Genomic DNA, 15,008 nt, shown 5'->3' on the forward strand with positions numbered 1-15,008 from the left:
CGCTTGTCTTTGCAATCTGTTCTCCCACATTCTTCGGACAGACTCAGAGTAAATCCATTCATACAACTTGAGGATTTCTGTGATTGGTTATTGTTCACTTCTCACTCTATGTATTTCATCAAATCCACCAATTCCATCATCTTAAACAATTACTTTCAAAACTTTCCAATTTCTTCTCCTCCGATTCATGTTTCACAGACATATAGCAAAACCGTTAGAAACTATGATAGTTTGAGTTTTATTGGTATAATGCATAACTTTTTGTATGATAAATTTACAAGTTGACCCACTTAAACTCTGAATTGTAACTACAACTATTAGAATACGTTCATCAAAAGGGTGGTGAATGTATGTCCGTGTTTAATTTAAATACTCCCACATCAAACCACGAGCACCAGGACTGAATTGAATCAAACTTGACTGGCCAAACAACGTGTTTATAATCGCCCATTAAACGATTACTGTTCCTGCGCAGGCGTAATGCGTGAGGCCCAATCAGGGTGTAACCCGACAAACTGAGTATCTATCAGTTAATGGAAGGAATACCAAGAAGCTTTTTGCAGTAAAATGTTGTGTCTTGAAAGTAGCCCGACATCTACAGGGGTACTGCATGCATCACCAATTTCGTTCAAAACTATTAGTCTCGGCAGGTGTTCGACGCCACCTAGCGGTGTCACAAGGTGAACAGGATTTTGTCTCAGGGGAGGTTGCTGTTGTGACGAGTACAATACTCAAACTAACAAACCTGTTGGCACAAACAAACCATTATCGTTTTTTGATTTGCTAGCAAAATAAGTCGAAATAACTCGGCTGGAATAATGAAAGACGACAGGTGGCGCTGTAAGTAATGTTGTCCTACTTAAATTTTTATGACATGTATATAGTCATACATTTTATCTTAGAATAGTTTTATAGAAACCATTTTTGTATATACCTGTAGACCTTTATGTTACAATAGTTTTCTAGAAACCGTTTTTGTATATATCTGTAAGCCTTTATATTACAATAATTTTATCGGAACCATTTTTGTATATATTTGTAGACCTTTATTTTACAATAGTTTTAGTGTAACCGTTTTTCTATATAGCTGTAGGCCTGTTACAACAGGGTTATAAGAACTGCGTGCCAGTATTAATCAACAGCTATAAGTTACATGTTAAATTGTGTTTATATCGAACTTAGGTTACCATGAAAACATAATTATGTTTCCGACGGTAAAAGTTAGAACTAACATTTAGTGTGACTGTTTTCATATTAATTCATCCGCTGTTTTCAACCCAAGTTTTTGTAATGTTAGCTATTTCTTTCAGCACACAAACCCACCAGCGAGAATACTGACGTTTTTATTACTATAAAACAAATGGAACATACCACTCCAGAGGACATAATCTGTGAACGTGCCGTCGTTTGATGTATAATATTTCTATTCACAGCTAAAACACCTTATACGTTTAACGTGTGCATTTGTAATAAATAAAGTTAAAATTATCATTTCGATCCCAAACAAACAAATCCAAACTAGAGGGACACTCAGTAGTATATATGTAGTAGAGGGACACTCAGTAGTGTGTGTACGTCCACAAGGCAACATTCGTCGTATTCAACAATCAGAAAATATTAAAATGTGTTCGTATGTCCGTCATTATCAACGGATCATTTCTGGCAGAACAACGAATAATAATATTCTATACAAGTCTACCAAGTTTTATTAAAATTTGATCAAATTTGACTGAGTTAAAAATAATAAAAAAAATGTTTAAAAGACGTGGATTTTTTTCGTGGTCTTAATGTGACCTTGAACACCCCAAAATTAATCACTTCTAAATTGGGTCATTGTCACGTAAAGTCACGTTCCAACAGAATATATGTCCAGTTTAAAAATCATTAACGTAGATTCACGTTGCAACAGAATATAGATCGTGTTTAGATATCGTTCACATAGAGTCACGCTTCAAAAGAACATATGTCGAATTAAAAACATGTTCACGTAGATTCACGTTCCAACACGAATTACCTATCGAGACAATTATATTAAGAAGCGTGAACAGAGAAATCTTACAAATAGACAAGGAGTTCCACAAACAACTTTTGCGTGATGCTTTGGTCCAGGGCCGAGATGTGTCAAACATTAATAACGCAAGTCACTCTCATCGAAGTTCGTCGGAAACAGAATCGGAGGCCTTCCAACATCCATAATCGACCATTAGAGCGATAAATGACAAACTGTCACGCAAACTCGTGCGATAAACGCGAGCCACATGTCTGTGTTATAAACGTAACACAGACGTGCCGCGTTAGATAATCTTCGATCAGTCGCACCAGAGAGGTGCAATGACTTAAGCTGATATCGGTATTATTGAACAAAATATTAAATATATATATATGAGTCTCTTACAGTTATCCAAATTGCACGTTTAGTTCACGAAGTTGTATAAACGAGCCGAAATACTAATAGTTCGAATACTTTCTATTACGACTTAAATGGCTTGGTTTACTACGCGCTTCTGAAAATCATGTCATGCAATACCACTGACGGCATGCGCAATCTTTTTGACGATAGAAGAACCTACGGCTAGCATCTTTATATTCCAACATCTTTAAAACCTGGATTATCCATTTTGTTGTCTCATAAAACTGAAAGGCCTGGCATGGCCTAGCGCGTTAAGGCGTGCGCTTCGTAATCTGAGGGTCGCGGGTTCGCGCCCGAGTCGCGTCAAACATGCTCGCCCTCCCAGCCGTGGGGGCGTTATAATGTGACGGTCAATCCCACTATTCGTTGGTAAAAGAGTAGCCCAAGAGTTGGCGGTGGGTGGTGATGACTAGCTGCCTTCCCTCTAGTCTTACACTGCTAAATTAGGGACGGCTAGCACAGATAGCCCTCGAGTAGCTTTGTGCGAAATTCCAAAACAAACAAATAAAAATAAAACTGAAACTTCAAACGTCTGTGACGTATTTCGATCTTCGTTGGATAACCTACAAATCTTCGTTTATTTAGTAATGAGACTATTGTAAACGCTGAGATATACCTAAAACGTTTCATACTTTCGGATCTTCGTGCGATAGAGATTTGACAGATAATATCGTTATTTGGTTAAAAGTAGATGCTTTAGGCGGCGGGTGATGTCGACTGGTTTGTTGCATTCAGTCTCGTCCAAAGTTCACAAATATGGATGGCTATGTCTGAATCAAAGGGGTTCCTAACCTGGGTCACTAATGGGTGAATAACAATCATTTATATAATACACATCATTATCTACATCACAATTATTTATATAATACACATCATTATCTACATCACAATCATTTATATTATACACATCATTATCTACATCACAATCATTTATATAATACACATCATTATCTACATCACAATCATTTATATAATACACATCATTATCTACATCACAATCATTTATATTATACACATCATTATCTATCACAATCATTTATATAATACACATCATTATCTATATCACAATCATTTATATTATACACATCATTATCTACATCACAATCATTTATATTATACACATCATTATCTATATCACATCATTATCTACATCACAATCATTTATATAATACACATCATTATCTACATCACAATCATTTATATTATACACATCATTATCTACATCACAATCATTTATATAATACACATCATTATCTACATCACAATCATTTATATAATACACATCATTATCTACATCACAATCATTTATATATACACATCATTATCTACATCACAATCATTTATATTATACACATCATTATCTACATCACAATCATTTATATAATACACATCATTATCTATATCACATCATTATCTACATCACAATCATTTATATAATACACATCATTATCTACATCACAATCATTTATATTATACACATCATTATCTACATCACAATCATTTATATAATACACATCATTATCTACATCACAATCATTTATATAATACACATCATTATCTACATCACAATCATTTATATAATACACATCATTATCTACATCACAATCATTTATATTATGCACATCATTATCTACATCACAATCATTTATATTATACACATCATTATCTACATCACAATCATTTATATTATACACATCATTATCTATATCACATCATTATCTACATCACAATCATTTATATAATACACATCATTATCTGCATCACAATCATTTATATTATACACATCATTATCTACATCACAATCGTTTATATAATACACATCATTATCTACATCACAATCGTTTATATAATACACATCATTATCTACATCACAATCGTTTATATAATGCACATCATTATCTACATCACAATCATTTATATTATCATTATCTACATCACAATCATTTATATTATACACATCATTATCTATATCACATCATTATCTACATCACAATCATTTATATAATACACATCATTATCTACATCACAATCGTTTATATTATACATCATTATCTACATCACAATCATTTATATAATACACATCATTATCTACATCACAATCATTTATATAATACACATCATTATCTGCATCACAATCATTTATATAATACACATCATTATCTACATCACAATCGTTTATATAATACATCATTATCTATATCACAATCATTTATATTATACACATCATTATCTACATCACAATCATTTATATAATACACATCATTATCTACATCACAATCATTTATATAATACACATCATTATCTACATCACAATCATTTATATTATACACATCATTATCTACATCACAATCATTTATATAATACACATCATTATCTACATCACAATCATTTATATAATACACATCATTATCTACATCACAATCATTTATATTATACACATCATTATCTACATCACAATCATTTATATAATACACATCACTATCTACATCACAGTCATTTATATTATATATCAACATCAGAATAATGTATATGATACTCGTCAACATCACAATGATTTATATAATATACATCATTATGAACATCACAATCATTCATATAATATACATCAACATCACAACAATTTATGTTACACACTTCAACATGACAATCATTTATATTATACATTTCATTATCTACGTCACAATAATTTATATAATACACATCAACATCACAATCATTTATATTATACAGATTAACATCACAATAATTCAGGTTATTCACATCATTATCTATATCACAATCATTTATATTATACAGATTAACATCACAATTATTTATATTATACACATGATTATGTACATCATAACAATTTATATTTTACTTATCGACATCACAATCATTCATATAATACACATCATTATCAACATCGCAATCATCTATATTATACACATTATGATATACATCACAATTATTTATATTATACACCTCAACATTACAGTCATTTATATTATACACATCATTATCTACATAGTTACTGATAAGATATCTTGCTCATAAGTCCATTCGCTGTGAAAACCTAGATACCTGTGTTTCTTAAAAACAAGTGGTTATTCAAATTAATCGAAGTTTGAAAAACGTTGGTAAGGGAAATACCCTGTTGGTCGAGAGGTGAAACCAGTAGATACATCGGGTGACATTAAGAGAATGAATCTCTTACTCCGACATTTGTTCATGACAAGATTAGACAACAAATTATATTCGTGGAAAGATCACGGTAAGTCACGTAGCGCGATCGCAACCCGTGTTTCGCATGTAAACGCGGTAAAAAGAAGTCGGAACGAAACTTCTCTTAAGCCTTGTACGTCCTGCTACGTTTAGGAACGAACAACAATTCATCAAAAATGACTAACTACCGTATCAAGTAAGGCAAATTTCTTGGTTGTAAGTTATTTTGAAACTCTAGGCCCATTGTCCATCTTGTAGTGTTTTACAGGGTTAACTGTAAGAGGATGATATATGTCTAGGTACAATGAAGCGGTCGTACCTGCTTGTCCATCTTGTCTTTGTTTTTCCACTGTATTCTCCTCACATCTTTATCTGTCCTACGATTCGAGTCTGGACACATAACGAAGCTTTGTAAGTTTGGTGTTTGGTTATTAATTTCTTGTTGCTATGTTTATAACCATACCATAAATTTCCATTTCTCTCCATTCATTATCGTTTTTTTTCTTTTCTCTTTATGGCTCATTTTAATCCTCTAATAATTTCTTTTCTGCTCGTCTCCGTAATAAATATTCCATTTTTTTAAAAAACACTGTTTATTTTTATTATATATTTCTCTTTCCTATTGGCTGGTTTCTAGACCCTCACCGCTAGGTCAGCGGTAATTTTACAGAGTTATGATGCTTAAGTCCAGAGTTCGCGTACAACCTATTATATCGCTGTGAACTGAAAATTACAGTTAGTTTTTCTTTTTACATAAGTTACTCAAAATTCTTCATATCATTCTTTCTTTATACAGTTGTATTTCTTTCTCCTTTTGTATAATTTCCTTTGCTACGCCTTATATAATATTAAACCTCGTTGATCTGAATTAATTTTGTCCTAAACCTCTTTAATTTGTAGTAATCTTGTCCTAAGCCTATTTAATTTCTAGTAATTTTGCTGTTAACGTCTTTAATCTTCAGTAATCTTGTCCAAAGCATTTTTAGTCTGTATTACTCTTATTTTAAGCTTCTTTATTCTATATTACTCTTGTCCTAAGCCACTTTAGCGTGTATTACTCTTGTTCTAAGTCACTCTCGTTTTAAACCTCTTTAGTCTGTATCACTTTTGTCCTAAGCCTATTTAGTCCGTATTACTCTTGTTTTAAGCCTCTTTAATCTGTATTACTTTTGTCTTAAGCCTCTTTATTCTATATTACTCTTGTTGTATACCTCTTTAGTCTGTATTACTCTGTAGTCCGTGTTGCTCTTATGCTAAACCTCTTTAGTCTGTATTATTCTTGTTTTAAACTTCTTTAGTCTGTATTACTCTTGTCCTAAGCCTCTTTAGTGTGTATTACTCTTGTCATAAGACTCTTTTTCTGTATTACTCTTGGTTAAACCTCTTTTGTCTGTATTAATCTTGTCGTAAACCTCTTTAGTCTGTATTACTCTTGTCCTAAGCCCATTATTCTATATTATTCTAGTCCTAAGACTCTTTATTCTATATTACTCTTGTTTAAACCTCTTTTGTCTGTATTATTCTTCTTTTAAGCCTCTTTATGCTATATTATTCTTGTTTTAAGTCTCTTCACTCTTCTATGATCTTACATTTATTTCATTTTAATGACAGTTTTTCTGTTTCTTATCTTTCAATAATCAAATGTTTATCCGTCCACATCTGAGTTTGTATAAAGTAAAATTTTAAATTCGTGTTTCAGGAATTCTTCGATTTAGAAGCAGTTGTAAAGTACTTATCTTGTGTTTGATTCCTTATGATGGACTCCACAGATACTTCATTGTGGCTTTTCTTTCAAACAAACCTGTCTATTCAAATTTGTATATTTCCGGTAATCCTGTAAAGGGTCAAACCTATGTGTAAGTCTATACTTTTTAAAACCATACTTTATTTTTTTAGTCAGTTTCATCTTACACTAACGCTTTCCTCCAATGGGAGAGCAGTACGTCAGTAAGTCTATGAACACAATAAATAGCCCAATGGGGCTTTTTTAAAAACAACAACATGCATACGCATTATTTTTATTTAGGATCATGTCTATCTGGGATTTAGTATTTCCTAAAATTTGCACCACATTATCCTTCTACTCATTACACATCATTTATTAAATCTTGACTCATGGCCTTAAAAAGTTACATTCTGTAAATTCAACTTGTGGCAAAATATCAAACTTCTTACCCATTAATAACTCTACCCACATATATTTTGTTTTTCAAATCTTAATTGTAATCGAGTTCTCAGTACTAGTTAACAAAAAATCTAACTTCGCATTCTTTATTAGTAGTTAGCCACAAAGCTACACAATGGGCTATCTGTGCTTTGCCCACCAAGCTAACTTACCGCTGTGCCATTGGGAAGCTGAGAGTATGTGCTAGAGAAAAAAATTTGAATCACTTCAAAATTTCTTCTTCAACGTTTGACTCCGTTCATTTTCAACAACCATTCCATCTGTAATCTTATTTGTTCAATATCTCAGTGGCATCTCCAGATGGTCTATAACAATTTACAATTAAATATTTTTCCACCTTTCAAACTTCTGGTTGTAATTCATAGTGAATAAACATCTTGACTATTATTTTGTGGTTTCAGTCCCGACATGTAGTTCTTTACTATCATTTAGTGACTTCAATCCCAACAGATGGTTCTTTACTACCATTTTGTGGCTTCAGTCCCAACAGGTTGTTCTTTCCTATCATATTGTGGCTTCAGTCCCGACATGTAGTTCTTCACTACCATTTAGTGACTTCAATCCTAACAGGTGGTTCTTTACTACTATTTTGTGGCTTCAGTCCCAACAGGTTGTTCTTTCCTATTATTTGGTGGCTTCAGTCCCAACAGGTCGTTTTTTACTATCATTTTGTGGATTCAGTCCAAATTACTAATTCTTTACTATCAGTTTGTGGCTTAAATCCAAGCAGGTTGTTCTTTACTATCATTTTGTGGCTTAAATCCAAGCAGGTTGTTCTTTACTATCATTTTGTGGCTTCAGTCCCAACAGATCGTTCTTTACTATCATATCGTGGCTTTAGTCCCAAAGAGTTGTTCATTACTATCATTTTGTGGATGCAGTCCCAACAGGTTGTTCTTTACTATCATTTTGTGGCTTCAATCCCAACAGGTTGTTCTTTACTACCCCTTTGTGACTTCAGTCTCGACAGATCGTTCTTTACTATCATTTTGTGGCTTCAATCCTAACAGATCCTTCTTTACTATCATTTTGTGGCTTCAATTTTAACATATTTTTCTTTACTATCATTTTGTGACTTTAGTCCTAACAGATGATTCTTTACTATAATTTTTTGATTCAGTTCCAATCCTTTATATAGAGCCACTTCACTGCGTCTTTCAAAAAATCTGTCACTGTTTATTAACTTATAACCTGGTTCCGAATATCATCACCGAACGTGTTTGCCCTTTTTTTCCGTAGGGGCGTTATAATGTTGCGGTGAATCCTTTCTTTCGTTTTTTTTTTTTTTTTTTGTACTATTATGTATCTCGTAAGGTATTTAGTTGAAACTGTTTTAATATCCGTAATTTCCCGTCCCCTTTCCTGCACATAAAGTTTTTTTTGAAAATATATTATCTAAAAGTTATTTATTATTAGATTATATTTCTAGTGAATTGTTATTATTAAAGTTAGTTCTGATAATAATGATTGGTATTAAAATAACTAGCAAATAACGTGTTGTAAATTCTTACTTTAATTTTGATTTGTCAGTTTAAAACTAACTAAATGGATATTTAATCTATTTCACTCTATAACAGTTGTTGTGTATATATTATAGTTAGTTTCTTAACTGGTATTGTTGAGTGATGTATTTCACCCGACCTTATGACCCTCCTGGTGTTGGAAGAAAGGGTTCAACAATACTGGGAATGGCAGACGTAGCGTGGTTGACGTAATGTTATACCATATTTTCTACTCACGCTGTTAATTTCTTAGAGTTACAAGTTTTGTGCTGTAAACATTTATCTAAGTTATTACTGATCAATATTTTTACGTGTTTTTAATGAAGGCAGATGGCGTTCTTTCGCTGTTTCTTGTAAACCTGTCCTGCTTTCCATCCCCAACAAACGTTTGTGAAAATGACAAACATTGATCTCTTCAGATTTGAATATAAACTTAAATGTGTAGTTAATCTTCACGTTTTTCAAATACATTAAAATATTTTCAATAGAAAAAGAAAACTATTTGTCAATTTAAAAATATAATCCAACTGTTTGTTACAAGGAAAGCATATAAGAGTTCCAAAAGATTATTGTAATTTCGGGTGATTTGTAAAAACGTTTTATTCGCAGAAATGACTCATGAAGTTAATAGTTCATTATGGTTGACCACTCTGGGGGTACACTGATCAATAAATCCATTATGGCTTATTAAAAAAAAAACTATTTCAAATCAAATGCTTTTGGGGGATTTCCTGTAGGCGACACTTAAGTTGTGTTTATTACCCAGATTCAACATCTGTGGGTCACTGGTACAACTAAATGTGACTTCAGATATGGTAAAAGAAAAAACTAAAACATCATGTGACATGTGAACAGTAAAATGGTTAACGGTGTCCAACTAAACTGTGCCGCTGTTATTATAACACTTGGAACATACACAAAGGATGTAACAAGTGAATCAGATAACAAAACAACACCATAGTGAAAGTTTTGAACGTATCCAGAAAGTATATAGTTTATTATAATTATGTATTTTTTTAACATATTTAAATATAATTTTCAATTAATAAATAGGTATTAAATAAAACGTTACCTTCACGATATATGTGAATATTTCGAATAAATTTATCATAATTTGAAAACTAGAGACGACCATTAAAGGAACCAAAGGCCTTTTTGTTGTTGGTGTCTGATGTTATCAAAGTAGTACAGAATGAAATAAACCTTGTCTAGAATAACTTACAAATTACCGAAGTTAATTAGGGTTTAACTGGGAGAGGTGTACTTACTGTATGAACCCTTGCTTAATTAAGTTTCGTTATGGCAGCCCACATAGTTACGCCCATACATTAATAACGATTAAAGTAGAAAGTAACCGAAAGTGTAAAGCTCAGGCCAAAGTAACGGTCAAACCAACAATCAATTTCAAAAGGTCAACAGACGCTCAGACGGAATGAGATGATTGCTAGTCTGTAGTAGAAAATGATATTTTAGAAAGAAATTATTATTGATGAAGTATTTGTGTTTGGATGGCTTAATAACTTAGCTTAAAGCAAGTAACTGACGTCAGGAATAATGTACCTCCTGTAGCGTTGATTGGTTTATAAAGTATATAAATTACCCAATCAGTGAGAACGAACATTTCTGGGTTCGTATATAACCATCAGTTGAGTATAGCTGATTAGACTCTAGATTTTAGAAATGGAAACTTTGTTGCGGACTCAGGATTATTATCCTAGACAAAGCAGCCGAATCGTATATAATTATAAACTGAAATTGTGAAATAAATGGACGCCGTTTTTTTGTGTTTTTTTATCAGAAAGCCTGTGGTCGAAGGATTTGACATAACCTATTCTAGAAACATAGATTTTAACCCATATTTGTAGCATATATCTTTTAATGAAATGTCTAGTGTTGACGGGTTCGTGTCTTCTGTTTATGGAACTTTTAGGTACTTGGGACGGATGACGGAGAGGAAAATATTTCCATCTTTAACCTATCGACTGTTGATCGCAGTATAAGGTGAATTTGAGTGTGCTTTATTCTGTGTACGTCAAAAAAACAAAACCTGTTGTAGTTTCACATGCTCAAATTCGCTTAGCAGCTTTGAAATCCTTTAGTTTTAGGCCAGAAAAGATAGGGTGTGAAACCCCGAGCTGTGGGTTGAAGGGTCCGGAGTTCGAGATGTGGGAGGCTCAACACACGTTGTGGGCGTGTTATAAAAATGACAGTCACTTCTGTTCGCTCAACTTAAAAAAAAAAAAACAGACAAAATCTTTGTGGCGGCGTGTGCTACTGGCTGGCCAGTAATTACAAATTAGGGACGCCCGTATATGAATTCAGGCTGTAACTTCCATCCTTCTTATTTATTTGTGTTCGACCCCTACTGACAACTACCGTACTAACCTGCTGCTTGATGAAGACAGTGTTGAAAAACTAGATTTCTTCGTGCGTTTCTTTGGCAACTGACGTCACATCACGAGATTGAAAACAATTTAACGTTTATATAATAAAATCACGCGTGACCTGACCAAACTTTAAGGGTTGGGCGTGGTTTGATGTATAGTGTGCACAGATCGTGATTCCAGATTTCCTGGTTCGTTACCCGTTGCTCTCCCCAACACATCCTTTACCTTTTAGGTCATGTGTGCGTTATGAAATGGCAGATGAGTGCAACATTTTAACCCAAAAGTTTGTGGAAGGCAAACTGTTGATGATTTGCCCTCTACCTATCGATTCAAAATTATGGGGATGCAGATATGAACGCCTGCGGGAAAGGGCAAAACGAAACGTTCCGTTACATTTCACAAAACGTTGCACGTATGTAAAGTTAATGTGCTTAGTGATATCTTTAGGAATTTATATTAAAACTGTATTTTTTGTTTGTTTTTGAATTTTGCGCAAAGCTACTCGAGGGCTATCTGTGCTAGCCGTCCCTAATTTAACAGTGTAAGACCAGAAAGAAGGCAGCTAGTCATCACCACCCACCTCCAACTCTTGAGCTACTCTTTTACCAACAAATAGTGGGATTGATCGTCACATTATAACGCCCCCACGGTTTAAAGGGCGAGCATGCTTGGCGCGACGGGGATGCGAACCCGCGACCCTCAAATTACGAGTCGCACGCCCTAACCCACCTGGCCATGCCGGACCATTAAAACTGTAAATTTGTGTTTTCGTCTAAGCACAACTAACACAAATTTCTCATTTATAAAACGATTATTCTTTCACAACAGATCATAGCTGCAGATTTAGAACGCTAGATACCGGGTTTCGATATTCGTGGTGAACAGAGCACACATAGTTCAATGTGCTTAAACTCCAAACAAACAAACAAACAAACAAAATGGCGGCTAAATAACTAAATCAAAATGTCAAGAAATAACACATTTTCACATTTTATATTTTGGGTTTGCGGTAAAAGTGGGCATTGTTAGAAACTATCGTACTATCTCACCTCGAAGTATATCCTAACCTTGCATTTCATAGATAACTGAAATAAGTTTAAAAATCAAGCTTGACCAAGAAAGAGACAGAAAAATACATTCGAGGCAGTTATACGTTAATAAATTCCTTTATGACCCAATCAAAATTAATATAATTCATGAAAGAATGAGTGTAACAGTTGTGAATACATATAAACATTTATTATCTATGACTGTGTTATATCGAGCTTGTATTTTTACAACTAGTGTTGCAGTGTTAGTACGTCAACGCTTAATGTAATGTTGTCTTTCAATAACACAACTAGTATTACAGTGTTAGCGCGTCAATGTTTAATGTAACGTTGCCTTTCAGTAATACAATTAGTATTACAGTGATATTTGATTCCACAATCATCTCAAGTTTCGTTACATATTTTAGGTCCATCGGTTTCTAATAGTTCATTCTCCAATATATGTTGTGTGTAAGTAACGTTTTGAAGAATATTTTGTCTCGCATTTTCCGACCAAACTGACAGGTTTTGTTAAAATACAAAAGGCCTCTTGGACAAAGGCTTGTGAGAGACAAGGGTAAACTGGAAATGCTACTGTTACATGCTTCTCATTTTGAAGCTGCAATTGCCAAATGAAGGGGGAATCTGAAAAACGAAACACAAAAAAAAAACATTGCAGGTTTCAAGAGTTGCAAATTTTAGGCCTAAAGGTTTCTAATCCATGTATTTTAAGATATACTGCATCTATTAGTACCGTTTCGGATAATCTTTTGTGGCTGAAGAGAGGGCGTAACATTTTGGTGGCCTGTCAGCCTTTGGCTAGAATGAAATGACTCGCTTAGATACATAAACAACATATGGTATTTATAACAATTAAGTCTCGCTAACAAGTTCTGGTGTTATATGAAAGGCGTCTTTAGCAAAAACTTGTGAGAGACAAATACAGAACAAAAATACCTCTCGTTTTAAATGCGCAATGGCCTATTTAAGTAGAATAAGGAAATGATCGAAAAATAAACAGTTTACGTGGTTTTATCACAAACGTTAGGCCTTTTGTTTATTTTATTGTAACACAGTCTATTTTATTAAGGTGAATGTACCCATGCGAAAAGTTGCTTATACTGCTGTTTAACATAAGTTGTGTTTTAGTTATGAGAAATAGGCTTAGTATCCAAGTTATGCATTGCTAAAATACGGCCGGTATGCAGAAGTTTATACATTACTTCCGACACCCCACAGTTTTTTTATTACGTCCAATGTGTATAATGTTCAGACGTTTCAGAGCAGTAAATGTTTCCACTCTTAGTTACAAAAACTAATAACCAGTGATGTTCCGTGGTTACGTCAACGCATGCTCTTCGTGTGTTGATATAAGCTACATCTAACATTCTAGTTTACATAAATATTACCAACTAGTGATCTCTCAACCTCTGTCTGTTGAAGTTGATATTCCAAGGAACAAGGTCAGTCAGTGCTCATCAGCGTTATTTTACACATTTCTTGGGGCTGACGACTGAAGGGGATATTTATCTCGGGACAACCTTCATGGTCTGATGTGCGGTTACTAACATGCAAGGGATTCTAAACGCGGCGCTTTTCAAAGTCATTTTACTTTAATTGGCCACGTGACGTACGAGGTGAATATGTCACACGCTTAACCCAAGTCTTTACATGCGAGGGAATGTGTTACTCGTCTGACTGAAAACCAATGAAATATCACATGATTGAATAACCTCATCTATGGACACAATACCTAGTAAGGACATGGTTCATGACCTTGAATTCTGCTCTTACAACTTAAATATAAATTAAACACTAGTGAGAAAATAACACTAAATAATAAAATTAAAAGGTAAAAACTGTACTTTAATCACATTATTTAACCTAGAGTGATTGCGTGTCTGAGACTGAAAACAAAAGAAGAAATGTAAAAGCTCACATGTAACAAAGCGAAATTACGTGAGAAAAGTGCGACTGCTTAAACGCTACTTGCTAGAGGGCAAAATCGAAATGGTCTTTAAGGTCAATGACCTAATCATTCTCCCTCAGAATTTCGAAAATAATTTATTTGTTCGCTAGTTTTGGTCATCAGTTCGTCTTTGGCCCTGCTAATTAAATTATTTGAGGTTATTTTATTTTTAGTAATCGAATAACTAAATAACTGTATGAATAATTGTCAGTCCACAGTTAGTGGTATGTAATACAGCCCAATAAGATTCTTGGTATTCCAGCTAGGTATGGATTTGATTGCTTTTAGCGCAAAGGTATTCGCTGGACTGTCCACTCTCTGTT

At 33.6% G+C, this 15,008-nt stretch overlaps 1 protein-coding gene across 3 annotated transcripts in view; it reads left to right on the plus strand.

Moving 5' to 3' along the window:
* The first annotated feature begins 545 nt into the window (after positions 1–545).
* The window catches only part of LOC143238387 (uncharacterized), a 98,228-nt gene continuing 83,765 nt past the window's right edge, over positions 546–15,008 (plus strand). The window contains exon 1 of one of the 3 annotated variants that reach the window (XM_076478555.1): positions 546–840. In XM_076478555.1, coding sequence (XP_076334670.1) covers positions 819–840 — 22 coding nt within the window. In that variant the 5' untranslated portion in view covers positions 546–818. Of the gene's footprint in view, positions 841–5,716; positions 5,811–15,008 lie in introns of those variants that run through there. The other 2 variants (XM_076478552.1, XM_076478553.1) reach the window with 2 other exon arrangements.

Source organism: Tachypleus tridentatus, chromosome 13 (assembly GCF_004210375.1).
Source record: "Tachypleus tridentatus isolate NWPU-2018 chromosome 13, ASM421037v1, whole genome shotgun sequence".
NCBI lineage: Eukaryota > Metazoa > Arthropoda > Merostomata > Xiphosura > Limulidae > Tachypleus > Tachypleus tridentatus.